We start from the raw sequence: 14,305 nt of genomic DNA on the forward strand, positions 1-14,305 counted from the left end.
TGTGTGGTGAAAGCCATAGACAACCTCTGTATCTCTCGAGTGATTCCCTGTGCGTGCTGCAGAAAGGTTGACACTCCTTTGCAGAGGAGACTCCTTCGTCCGCATTCTCTTTCGGTTGGTCGGCAATGGAGGCAGCTGTAATTGCGCCGCCGCCATCCTCCGAAGCGGTAGGGGTAACGCCGCCGCTGCAGTTCCCCCCCGCCGTCGCGATTCCTCTGCCCGCGGCGGACTCGGCCGTACCACCCGCCGCCACTGCGCCGTGCGACCAAGCGCCTCCGCCAACACCCGCCGCTCCCCCAAGCGACGCCGACGTGAAGGCGTCCCTTGTGGGAGAAGCCCTCCCTATGTCGACGACCGAGGGTTCTGCCCCGAAGGCTCCGGCCCCGGAAGCACCAGCCCCCACCGTTCCTACTGCGGAGGCTCCGGCCCCAACAGTTCCGACTCCGGAGGCTCCGGCCCCAACAATTCCGACTCCGGAGGCTCCGGCCCCAACAGCTCCGACTCCGGAGGCTCCGGCCCCAAAAGCTCCGACTCCGGAGGCTCCGGCCCCAACAGCTCCGACTCCGGAGGCTCCGGCCCCAACAGCTCCAACTCCGGAGGCTCCGGCCCCAGCAGTTCCGACCCTTGACACTCCGACCCCAGAAGCGACAGCTCCGTCAGTTCCAACCCCGGAGGCTCCGGCCCCGGCAGTTCCGATCCCAGAAGCGGCGACCCCATTAGTTCCGATCGCGGAGGCTCCGGTTGCGGTGGTTTCAGTCCCTGAAACTTTGACACCGGTGGTTCCGTCTCCGGAGGCTCCGGCCACGGAGGTACCCGCTCCGGCGGCTCCCGCCCAGGAGACACCCACCCCAGCGGCCCCTGCCCCAGAGGCTCCCGCCACGGCGGCTCCGGCTCCGCAGGTTCCGACCCCGGAAGCTTCGGCTCCGGATGCTCCCTCCGCAGCGGTTCCTTCCTCGATTGCTCCGGTTACGGATACTCCCGTCACAACAGGGGCGCCTGCGGTACGTAGAGCGAGTGAACTGCGGCGAATAGCCTGATATAAACCTTGATCAATTTAAGATGAGATGGGGGAGCGTCGTTGGGAGGCGAAATGATTTCCAAAATTTTTTATTGTAATCCTATATTGCTGCGCGAAGTCAGAGGTGGGACTTTGAAGGTTATGGAAATGTGGGTATATCAGTATTTAACTTTCAGATAAAAATCCCTGACAAACATCTGTGAGAAAGAATCTAAATAAATTTTTCTGGTCACTTTCCCAAGTCCCAGGTGTGAGCAAATGAGTTTCAGAAACAAGGAGCGTTCTACTGGGGTGGTTATTTTTACAGCCAATGGGTGTGATATGAGATTGCTGGCTTGTCGCTTGGTTTCGTCCCCGGTTATCGACGAGGTAACAGTCATAAAATTTTTCATTTGAGAATATGTTTCTCAGAAGTGCAATGTCATCTCGTTATACAGACTCCTATTCAGAATATTTTCAATTGCAGTTCCGAGATCCATTAACCCAACCTTCAGAAGTCTTTACTGTAGAAAGAGTGATAATTTCCAATTTTTGTTGGTTTTGTAAAGACTCCTGTTAATCTATTTAGCTGTCGTGTATTTTAAACCCTTAATTTCCTTACATATTTCCGAAAATTACCAATAAATTTTTTTTATATGATAATTTTCAATTACTAACGATGTTCAATCAATTTTTTATCCGTCTCTTCTATATGTGCCAAATACTAGTGTTCGTTGTTATGATTGACGTGTTGGTGTTGTGGATGGAGTCCGTTTTGATTCCCGGGCTGTATTTGTGTCGTATTGTTTTAGACGTCCCCGTTGTTTTTTGAAGCGCATCGAACAAAATCTTTCTGAGCCGTATCCTAATTACGTAACAAAAATAGCCCGTGACCTAGTCGGTGGACCCTCTCTCCACCCCATCCTTTACGTAAAAATATACGCAACCCTGAAATATTTGACGATCGCATGAATCTGGAGCAGCTGCGCAGTTTCTCCAGGAATTATTTCTCCTCCTCTTTAAATCTCCCCCCCCCCCTTACCTTGCCCCCCCCAGCTCACACCCGGTCTCCAGGACCACATCTAGGCCCCACCCCCGCCCTCCCCTTTTCATTCTCCCGACTCCTCCTTCCGAAACCGGATATGATAACACTCGATTTGGCCGCCGACCGTGGGATTTTCCCTGTGCGCCATTAATCCTTTTCTATTTTCGCCATTCCGGAGAGACGTGCGCTTCAACCCCCGTGATGAGTGAGCCTCCCACCACCCCCGGTGGCGTCGTATAATTTGGAATCGAGGCCATAACATTTCGCACCCACGGGCCGCGTGTATTTTCACAGCCCTCTCCCACAACCGCACCTTCTTTTGCAAGCCAGCAGATCACCCCCCCTCCCCCCCCCAGCCTCACCCATCACCACCTCCCTCCTCCTCAGATATGCGATATTCGTGAAACCAAACCAAGAGCCCGACGACTCCTTCAGAACCTTTCCCCCCTCATCACTCCTCCTTTCGGTTTCTCCCTCCCTCGCTCCCTAATGCAACCACCCGCTCATCCCCTCTCCGGTGCCATGCTATGCCACCCTCCCTTCTTCCCCGCACCCTTGCCATCGCAGTCTCCAACCCGAAAACATGCATCGAGCGCCCCATCATCCGCTTCTCCGGGTCCGTATGTACCCACTCAGTCCGTACTCAACATTTCTCCCTTCCCATTCACTCCCTCCTTCCCCTCTTTGAGATACCCTAGAAACACAGCACTCCCGCTCCACCTGGCAGGCAGGCATCCATCTAAAATCACTACGGCAATCGGCAGTAAAGTACTGGATTTTAGGGTGGGTGAACTAAGTATTCTGTTTAAGTCGTCAGCTACGGGATTGCATTGATAGTAACCAGCTGGAATAAAACGTCATTTAAATATCAGTTGCCACTACGCTCTATTTTCAGTAGTTCGTGTCGTTCCTCGGTAGCCAGGGTTCACTCAGTGTGATGAATATTGCGGGGAAGTGGAGTCATCGCAAAATAAAAGGAGCTGAGAATATGATAAAGAAAAAAATCTTTGGTGTTTCTGAAGGAAACCTTTTGATTCGGGAGTAGGTGAGGGGTCGTGTCGCCCTGTGCATACATGCACCTGCCGCCTGGCGAGGAGGTGGGCGGTTCTCGGTGGTCACTAGGCGCGAGTAATGCGTGAAATCCCTTCGCGCGAGGCGGCGGTGCCTGGAATCGGGCGGGATGCCTCTTATAAATAGCGAATGAATGAGATTCCATTTTTATGGGTGCTTGCGGAGGGTCTCCATTCTCCGCATTCTGCCCCCCTTATGCTTGGCAGACCTCGCGAGCAACTGCGCAGAAAATGCAGGGTCCCTCGATGAACAAATTCCTCTTTCCAAGCATCCATTTCTTTCGTAATGTCGTCGCCGCCACCAAGCAACACGCGGGGAACATTCCTTAAAAAGTCGATTCAATTGAGGTGTTAGACTTGAGATTGAAGACGGTTGAATGGTAATTCATTGTATTCTCATCTCCGTTTCGGCAGTTATTGCGGTGCTTTCCTGGTAGATCCTGGCGATCCTAACATTTCAGACAAATAGAAACAATTTTTTCCCATATGATTGACATCGAATACGTCGGATCTGTGAAGTCACTCCAGTTTTTCGTAATGCTGGGTTTGGATATGGATCATTTGGTTATTTCGAATTTGCCTCACGGTGTCCGCCAGCGTGGAAAACTATGGGAAAACTAAGGGAAATTGGCAGGTGGTGTGGAAAAGTCAGCATTGAAATGTTTTATGCGTGAAATTTCCCCGAATGTCATTTTGAGATGCGTTCCAGAACATCCTTACTAATGTGCACCTAGCTCTGTTCTTTTTCACTTGCGCTACTTTACCCCTTAATGGGGGAAACTTAATTGAGATTGCAAATTGTGGTTCATACTGCAAATTAAAAAAACGGTCCTAAACATTGTGCTCAATATTGTCCCGACAGTTCTATTTCGCGATCATTTTGGTTTATGTTATTTTGAAGAATTTCATATGTTGTTCCTCGGCCATCTAGTTGTCAAGAAATGATTTGATTATCTTGCGCTTCGTAGAGATTTTAAGTAATGCTCAATAAGAATGATACATTTCTATTGCGACGAATGATACTTCCCACCGTTTGCTTTCAATTCGATGTGCACAATTTTAGTGGAACATTAGTCACTTTTTTTTAATATTGGTTTAATTCTCCTGGAAATTTTATGTTCTTCTGAGGAAGGCTCCGCTGTCACTAACTTTCGGTTTCAAGAGAATTTGTGATCAGGATGGTGTACTTGAGCGATATTCTTCACGTGTTCACATTTACTTGATCCTGCATGATGTCGCCGATATCACCATGTCCCCGATATCACCATGTCCCCGATATCACGGTGAGACTTCCAACCGTTCATTGTCATTTCAGACGTCCACCAACAATAATTTTTCATGCATGACTTATATCTTTCCTAACGAACAGGTTAGGGATATGGAAAGGCTTGTATGACGGAAAGTACTCCCTTGGAAAATAAAAATTTCTTGATGGTTGGATAGCGGAAACCATTTAAATTTTTATACACATGTAACCTTAAGGTGCCCGGCACGTCAGAGTTCGAGAATATAGAAAAGGTGCTAGGATGGAGAAAGGGTTTTAGGGGTTTAAAGTGCTAGCTCGCGCCTGGAGACATGAGGTGAGGGTGTGGAGGGAAAACCAGGGATGTATTCCGCTTTCTCCGAATCCATCTGTCGGGCGCTTCGATAAAAATCATTCATTTGCTAATTATTCGGGAACAAATACGATGTTTTGAGCAATTGCTAGTAAAAATCCTAGTGCGATTTAACTTTCCGCGTACATTTGACAATTGACAAATGTTTCATTTGCGTCAAAAAAGAAGTAATTCCACTGTATAGAATCGTACTATGCGAGAACTTAATTCGCATTGGAGACAACTCCGGAGAAACGACTCCCGTCTCAATAAAGAAACAGCAGTTCATAACTCTTTAATCATGAAGCCATTTTAGCCACCCCGGAAATTTTCCTCGATCAGTCTCTCCTGTTTTTCAGGTAGGAACATTACCGAGGGCATTTCTCCAAAGTTTTGGTCGGCCAAAATTCGATTTAACTCAAGACCACGAGAAAACATAAATATTTTTCTCGCCCACCCCATCTCATTTCCTCCCAAAATATCCTCCCAAAATATCTTCATCTTCCTCCTCACGCACCGCCAACGCAAGAACCGTTACAAATATCGAATACTTGGCTCGCTGGACTCAGTTCAAAGTTGGCTCTATGATTTTCGCTACTGAGCATCGCAAATTCACGAGTATTACTCTTCAGCGTCATCCGCTCCGGTCTTGCATGCTTCATCCATCTCGTCGCTTGGATTGATAAATTCGCTTGGAGATCTCCTGTCACGAATTTCGTGCGTCTATGTTGGTCTTGGACGTCTCCATTCGTCCCATTTCCTTCCTTGTCAGTTCTTCGTACGGTGCCCACTCTTCGGCCTTCGCGTCATTTGGGACTTTGAGAGTCGGTGGGGTGGTAGGTCACGGGGGCACGGGAAAGTGACCAATTTTGGTCCGGGCGGAGTTCTCATTTCGCCGACTCTTTTCCAGTGGATTTGTGCCTTCTGTCGCACAAATCCGGCGGAGGTTGGTGGTGTGGCGTGTTGTGTCAGGGACGACTGATTTAACTATGGATGGGGCAGGTGGTACATAAAAAATATCTCCCGAGTCCCCAGGACTGCACTCATTCCATCCAAGTCCTCAGTGCTTTCCGGCCCCTCAGCCATTATGGGTCGTCGTCGCACTCCACCTCTCCCACTCTCGAGTCTCGCAGCATGTCTCGAGAATCGAGTGAGTGAAAATTAGCGATGCGCCATTCCTATTTCATTAACGCCTTTACGCCTTTTTTCATACGATCCCGGATGGAAATGTTTTGTATCGTTGATCTTCTTGCCATTTATTTTATGGGTTAAACTCATATTTAAATCAAAGATAATAAAAACCTAAGCCTCGTATACATTCGTGTGAAGGTTATCGTGGTGTTCCGGTCTGGAAAGTTTTGATTTCGGGATTCCTACGAGTTCACGTCTGCTGATGACGTCGTTTCACCTGCTTTGTTGGACCGCAGCTGGGCAGGTGTGACTCCGCTATCGCGAGATGCCAACTCCGAGGAATCCCGAAATCAAGCCTTCCGCAACTAATGATGGCTAAACAGCTTTCGAGGCTATCTGCTGGCGGCGAATTTTCTCTAAACATGCCCACGTATCTCTCTGGGATGCAGCGAGCGTCTTCGCGTGGGTCCCGAGGACGCTCATTGCAATGCGAAAGAAGTATTAAGCCGCGTTATATTTTTATCGAATAAGCCACAATATTATTTCCAAATATAATTTAGAATGATGGTTGGGATTTCTGACGTATGTCAATGTCACTTTTGTTTTAACTGGTGGCACCTACCGTCGAAATGACCAGATTTTGAATCCTGGCAGGTAATAAGGTTGTAAAAAAACGGGGCTAGTTTATATCGAATGCCCACCCCAATTTAGGTGGGCCTTATTAATTTTTAAAAAATGCTTTAAATAATACTGCGAAACAATGGATTTCTGATATTGTTATCCTACATTTCCTTCTTGAGACCCGTGAAAATTACTCTGTTCAATTTTCAAATTTGTGATAAAAAAATAATACGCGATTACTTTTTGGTAAAGCGCTAAATTTTATTTCTAATATTTTTTTATTGGAAAAATATCTCATGAGCAATCAAGGGGATTTTTTAATTCCGCGCATAGGTCTTGAATAAGGAAATAAAAGTTGAAATAAATCGCCATGATTTCAACGCGAGTCCTGTCACGAGTTGTTTGTCGATAGAGCGGAGAGGATCGGTGCGTTCGATAGGAATTGACCGAAACCGGACCGGGAAACCGTATTCGCATCTGATTTACTTATTTTATTATTCGTTCCGTAATATTTTTTTTGCTGTGGTGCATCGCTTAAGTCGTTTCATTCTGTGAATTAGTAAACAGTGATGCCCAATTGTACTAGATATAAAGCTAAGAGCAAGTAAAGGTTTTTTTCCCACGGAGAGGTTTATTTAGTCGAGCCGTTTACATGTGCGTGCGAAATTTAACACATTGGACGAGCTCGAACACCTCACCAGCAGTGTGATCACCTTTGTTCTTGTTGAAAATGTATCCGAGGTGAGAGCTTCCGTCTTTGCCAGAAGAGGCTAAAGCACTCGAGGCAAAGATTTCTAGGGAAAACGCGACAAATGCCTCGGGCCTCGGATGGACCTATTCCCTTGATGCTTTGGGAATGACGAGGAATCAGGGGGTAACGCACTCCATGAACTGCTTGTTTGGATATATCGATATGTGCACGAAAACATTTTTTTCCGATTTCAAAGATGAATATTGGCTATCATAATATCTTTGTATTCATGCTCATTAGACATGATAGGTTGTATTGTTTGCAGTGTTCTTTTTGTTAACAGGGCACCCATCTGAAAGAACGGTTGGCATATGAGAGACCAATAAAGAAAGTCATGATAACGCTTATCAATTAGCCCTGTGTTGGGTCAAAAGAAATATGCATGTTAAACCTAAAGCCAATTCTTCCTCGTAATTTTTTAAAGAAATAAATCTGATAGATTTTATGACAAATTAAAAAAAGAATAAAATTTTTCCTGTGTAATTTAAAATATTTTTTATATTCTCGTATGACATGAAGTAAAAGTTTATGTGAAGATCAATATCATACTCTAATTTGGTTCATACTATTTTTACGACACGCCGTTTATCCAGTAGCGATGCAACTATGTAATTAATCGATCAAAACAAGAAATAATCCAATCGTGGATATTTGGTTGTTAGCAACGGGCACCAATCAATTGAAATGTTCCTGTTTCTTGAACCAAGGCAGTGTGTTATAGGGCTCCATGCCTGGCTTGGATAACTGCGTCATACCAATGCTAAAGTATGATGAAGAAATCTACTTGGCTTTCATCTTGACACGAAACTAAATTGAAACTAATGCGTCCTGAAAAATCCACTGTTTTTCATGCTGAAATAGCTGTAGGATATATCCCTAAAGACTAGGTGCACACCGAGTGTATATCGTGCTTATTTCAACTCTTATTCAAATTTGGCCAATAGTTGGGTCATGAAGCCGATCTTAAGAAAGGACATCCTCTAGAAAAGAGAGATAAGGTGCATTAAATTCACTGCCACACCAGTGATCATTGTAAGCACATAATTGTGATGTTGGAAGTCATGAGTTTTCCATTTTTGCATTAGTAAAAGTTTATTGCCTCAAAAATAGTTATGCTATTTTACTCCCTATTCTAAATTATGACTCCTGTGGGAAAAATGACTTGTAGGACAAGAGCGACTCGACTAAACCAGGCTTAGTTAGTTAAACTTTATTTTTTTTGTCTTGCTGTACATTTATAAAATAAGTCGGACTGAAAGGAAATAAATTTGCATATAATTCATAATTTGCCGAAATGTGCGAATGGCAAATTTAAACTACATGAGCATCGGATCTAAATTGTCTATTATTATTACCGTATCTAATGTATCATTGAACGCTGCATGTGAGCGTCTGTATTTTCGTACCTGTAAGTGATGATTGAAACAGTTGAACGGCAATTGATATCGCGAGACTCCTAGTAGGCCTTTTAGTCAAATTTGTATCTTATGGCATTGTGTCAGTTCTCTCGCCCGTCATTCTCTAAATTATAGCAAATAACTATGATTGTTGATATTCATCTTAGTAGTTCGCCAATGTCGTCGATAAATTTTAAATTTTTGCGTACTTGAATTCACAGTTTAGCAATGGTACATTCCTAGCACGATAATGTGGAGAGTCAACGCTGGGCTCTGCCCTGGTGTACCCGTCGCCTTGACTCGAGTTCGCGCCAAAAAATCTCGTCCAACCACCTCTACTTAGTGTCAAGTCTTTTTAAAATTTATTATCCCATGTGCTTCTCATTATATGAGTAACAATAAAGTCGTAAATAAATCTTTTGTTGCTCTCACAGCTCCTAAGTTGTAAACTTTAAAATATATGAGCTCATTTTTTAAATTTTACAATAGCTGAAATATGATAGTCACAGTTCATAAAAAAGGGATGATAAAGTGACTTAAAGAGCTGTGAAGTCCATCGAAATATTTTGTGTGAACATCGTGAAACATCGAGTAAACGTTACAATCTTATTTTGCCCTAATGTTAAATATCTTGGATTCGCATACGATTTCATGCTTCGTGGACTGTCTCTATAATAACCTACATGCATAATGTATGAGCCATATTCAGGTACTAATGTACATAAAGGAATTTTATTTTCCGCATCAGTCTCCCAACTATTATCATGGCCCTTATTATGATATTCCTATTCGAAATATAATAGCGTCCGGCGAAGTCCTTGCGATGCTCCGATGTACAGCTTTTGCAGTGATATGCTGTGTTCGGGTATAGTTAATCGCTATTGAGATTTGAAATTATTTGTAACCATTGACTACAATCCTATTTGGATTGGCATTGTCTGCAAACATAATGACGAACGTGGAAATATTTCATCCTGAAAGTCCCTTTTGCTTGTCTGTTTGCCATATTCACTCACGAAATCCATTGAACTTAAAATACTCTTGATTTTGAAATTTTCACGTCAGAAATCGGTGGCAGCGGCAACGGAGGGATGAAAATTAATTCCTTAACGAGAAAAAGCTTTTGGTCCACATGTATCTCTTCAGGTCTAAGCGAATGGTTAAGTGTTTTTAGTTTCCTATTGTCCCTTTCGTCTTCGAGATTAGAAAATTGCTTCTTCCTCCCCCCCTGCTCCGTTTCTGCCCCAGCCCCATCGCAGCCGCCATCTTCGTCTCTTCCAAGGGCGCTGTAATTTCCCTCGGCCCCCAGTAGACCATTGTGCTGCACTGTCTTTTCCCCTCTAATGGCCACTCCCTTTTGTGACTTAATCCTGGTATCGGCTTGGGTGCAGGATATTTTGTTATTGTGTTTTGGACTTCCTGTCCCATACAAGAGCCATTGAAGTTCTTTCTCTGCAGTGGATTGTGGTGAACAAGCTGCCGTATAAATCATTCTTAATTAAAGAAAGAAAAATTGACCTACGTGTATTGAGGACGTAGACCATGATTTTTTTTGCTTATTCATGAAAGAATAGCTTAGACTGTTGCTCGAGAACATACTGTAATTTGCTAAGTATGGCCTACTCATGAAATTAATTTAATTCGGGCTAACATGCGTTTTTCCCCAAGATGAAGTAAAAGACGATTTGGTCGAAATTTGGAAGTTCGAACGACTTTGTTTTTTTTAAGGTGTTCTTCTTTCTGCGAAATGATTTTGAGCTTGAGTTTGAAGCATTGGCACGGCGAATGATCGTGAACTGCGCGTCGGTTACATCTCCTTCGTGATTTTTTTCCTTTCGTTAGTGGAGAGAGGCTGTCGGCTAAGTTTATAAGTCGGCTGAGTGGTTTTATTTGAAAAGCTTTGGGTTCTATATCATTTTTGACCCATGAGTACGTATTGAAAATAAATTTATGATATATTAAAATGCTTACTGAGGCAGATCAGATTATTTTCCGATTGAAAGGAAATTTTGAAGTCGGCAGTTTGAATGTTTGTTGAGTATCGGTCCTTGCCAGCTCAATTTGTGAAACTTGCGCGGGAGCGATGGGGGAGGAAAATTGCCCGTGAAGAAAAACGGACGGATATTTACCGAAATATTGTGTTGCGGAAACGCCGAGACTGGAAAACCGCAGTGTTTTGGTCAGCCGAGAGAGATGCGCCGAGGTACTGGTGGGCATGAACACGCACCGTGGGGAAAACTTTGAGAATACCTTTTCGTTTATTGTAATGGTCGTCAGAATCAATATATACGACGCATAAATTACTGCAAAGAAAGGTTCAATTAACATATTGTTTATATAAAAGGATAATCGGTGATGGTTATCGATTCTTGTTTGAGGTTGCTTTTTAATGGATTCGTTTTCTTTATTTGCAGGGTGCCTCAGAGGAGAAGGTGCCCGTGGCAGATGGGGAAGTGAAGGCTGAAGTGGGTGCTCCAGTAGCTGCAGAGGCTGAACAGGTAAGACTACCATGAGTTTGCGTAGTACTCAGAACCACCCGGCCTCAACTGGCCGAGATGTTGCTTCTGAAGTGGGAGATAAACTTGCTGCGCAATGTGTCCGAAGCATGCGAGTGGCGGCGAAAGCTACTCCATTTGAACGTTTAAAATCGGACAGCAATTTGCCCCGACCTCCTGTATGCCTCGTATGAAATCAAATCTCTAAATTGGTAGATACGAACATATCATGGAACAAAAAGAACTCCCTCCGTACGGAATACAGCGTGGAATTTAAAAGGTTTTCTCTTTACGCTTCACAGGTTTTGAAATAGCTGTTGGCAATGGATAATTTTTGAGGGATAGTTTAGGTCGATACTTGGTGGAATTCCATTATAATGAAAGAGAAGGCTTTTGAGTTTCCACAAAATAATGCGGAAACGCGAAGTCTTATGTGTTACTTCCCCTTCACAATAATTATTGCCCACCATTAGTGGTCCGGACACACGCTCACGACGTCATTTGGATATAATAAAATGTAAAATTGAAATGTTTTAATTTTAAGTTTTAGCTTTGCATTTCATTTTACAAACATCTCAGTTGCTAAAAAGGGAATACTGTTATCGATGCAAAAACTATACATTTTTAAATATTATCTACCTCGGAACATCACAATGCAGCATTATGAAAGACGCTACATTTGTTTCAAATGAATGTGTGAAATGGGATACATCAGCTCCACGATCTTGGTGGGTGTGCCCAAATCACATTTTGGTGGTGTGGCGTTGAAAAATTTTCACGTGGTCAATTTATCACAAATTATCCGCGATAATATGGGCGCAAAATTTGATTATGCGATGTTAGATTTAAAACTATAGGCCTCACTGTAGTAACTGCAACAGAAAAATGGGTAAATTAATTGAAACTTATTTACGCTAAAATTAAAATATATAATCTCATATGAAAAACAAAGATTTTATATATTTGCTCTTTAAATAAGTTGGGCATATATGGTATCACATAAAGAAAGAAAGGGGACCTAGTTTTCTACAGGTTCCAGGAGATAGTTATAATTGTCATGAAACATGGCCTACTCTTTGGCAATAATACATTTTAAAATTTAGAATAAGTGCACAGTTGAAAAAATGAGGCGATGTAGGCAATGAAGTCTGAATGAGTTGTGAACAAAAAATGCCAGCAGGTATGAAAACAATGTAAAAACATGATAACGAATAAATTTTCTAAAAAAATCATTTCCGTTGATCTAATGCCACCTGCCATAATTCTACCGTGTGGTGGATTGCAGGTAGTTATGCTGATGTGGATAACATTTGCAAATATTTTCTTAAGATCTACTGAAGTAAATAAGCTGGTAAAGAGTGTGGAATAATGATAAAATAAGTTATTCTAATTTCCCCTAGTTATTGGTTCGCTATAGTTAAGAAAGTGAATTGTTCCTACTTCATTGTACTGGTTCTGTAGTCCATGAATTACGACAGTGAAATTAATTTTTTATGGATGTTAATTTTGAGGTATCCCCAAATCAATTGGAAAATAAGATTTAAAGAGTAGAAATAAAGTGAGCACGGTTATATACATTTATAATTTAGGTATGCCACGACTTAAAAAAAAATGCACCACCAAGTAATGCTGTAGTTTGACCTGGCAACAGTGACTAAATGGTTTGTGAAGATCTATTTAATTTTCTTTTCTTAGTTTCTGTCGTCACTGATATATTCCTTCCTATAAATATTGCTAAGGACTCTTATTGTATGGTAACTGGAACTTAATTAACATGGTACATAAAACTGTCCTTGCTTGAAAAATGGCAGTATACATACAAGCCAAGCACATCTTGGGCATCTGAATTCTGAGCTGTCCAGCATAAGAACTGTTCAATATGGTATAATTTTTTAGATTCAATTTCTTCATCTGAAAATAAATGCATTTAGGTTTGTGTTTAGGGGTGACACTCAATAAAATAGAAGTGGCCAAAAAAATAGAGTAAAAATGCCAACTGCAGTTCTTTGAAGGTAATCCACCAATTTGAATTTTGTGGCTAAAATGACTTGTTGTGTGATCCATTTGAATGATAAAGTTTACTCTTTTTGACATCCATATTAAATGGAGTGTAATTTTTCACAGAATTAAGTGGAAGTTCCATGAAGTTGCGGGTGTGTAAAGTATATCTTTTTGACATATTTTAGAAGCCTGCAGAAGCAGCCCCTAAAGCAGAAGCCGAAGAAACTAAGCCTGAGGATGCAACCACTCCAGATAGCAAGGAGGTAAGGAATTAATTCCATTTTGAAGAAGTTGCACCCATTTTTGTGGAATCATTTACAAAACAGATGCGGTAGATGATTGCATTTCATAAAAGGTCAGGAAGGTCGTTTACCATCAAACTCTTTGCATAAAGTTACTTTTGAAGGAATAATATTCTAATTACTGCGTTAGAATTTGCCATTAATGAGGGATGATTAAGTGTGTACTGTGAAAAGTACCAAGACTCTTCCTGGCATATCCATGTTCTCATGGAAACATCCATGAATCATTTCCAAACTTTATGCAAAAATTTTAATCTTATTTTTGCTAAGAAAATGCACCTACAGTGTGATTGGTGTTCAGGGGCTAAGATATGAACTTAAGAAAAAGTCATTTGCCATCCTTTTTTTCCATCTGCAATAAAATGCTCCTGATATTTTACATTTTATGAGGCATGGCAAAGGGATCGTTGAAGTGAACAAACCACAAACATGTCCTTGCCAAGGATATTCATCTTGTTCTGCAACAGCAGCATATCAAGTAGATTCTTCTGTCTGTGCTTGATAAAAAATTAACCCCTCGCTGATATAAAAACACTGCATTTGACATTTGAGATAACTAGGAAATTAATGTGTAGTAACCATGAGTATAATTAATCTATTATTGCTTCACTAATTCATATTCTTGGAATTTATACATTTAAGCACTGTGATATTCTAGACTTGACCAAAAGCTTTCAAAAACTCCAAGAAGATTGTTTAGATATGGTATGTCCTACCCTTAAATTTAGAATATCAGCAACATTGCCTGGCCATATATCACTTTTTCTCTAAAGCATCGACTGAATTGAAGAATTTTACTAAACAGGGAGTTCGGTGGATATTGGTCTTTGATTTTCATCTTTTTTAATTTCCCCATTGAAAGATTAGAATTACCCTTTCTATTAATCTTTGTTAGAGAAA

At 42.2% G+C, this 14,305-nt stretch overlaps 1 protein-coding gene across 3 annotated transcripts in view; it reads left to right on the forward strand.

The window, feature by feature from the left end:
• The window catches only part of LOC139700079 (uncharacterized), a 20,560-nt gene continuing 6,255 nt past the window's right edge, over positions 1–14,305 (forward strand). For all 3 annotated transcript variants that reach the window (XM_071598572.1, XM_071598575.1, XM_071598574.1), the window contains exons 1-3: positions 1–1,001; positions 11,022–11,105; positions 13,289–13,366. In XM_071598572.1, the coding sequence (XP_071454673.1) occupies positions 126–1,001; positions 11,022–11,105; positions 13,289–13,366 (1,038 nt within the window). In that variant the 5' untranslated portion in view covers positions 1–125. The remainder of the gene's footprint in view (positions 1,002–11,021; positions 11,106–13,288; positions 13,367–14,305) is intronic.

This window comes from Hetaerina americana, unplaced genomic scaffold, assembly GCF_022747635.1.
Source record: "Hetaerina americana unplaced genomic scaffold, ioHetAmer1.1.p SCAF_10, whole genome shotgun sequence".
Classification (NCBI taxonomy): Eukaryota; Metazoa; Arthropoda; class Insecta; order Odonata; family Calopterygidae; genus Hetaerina; species Hetaerina americana.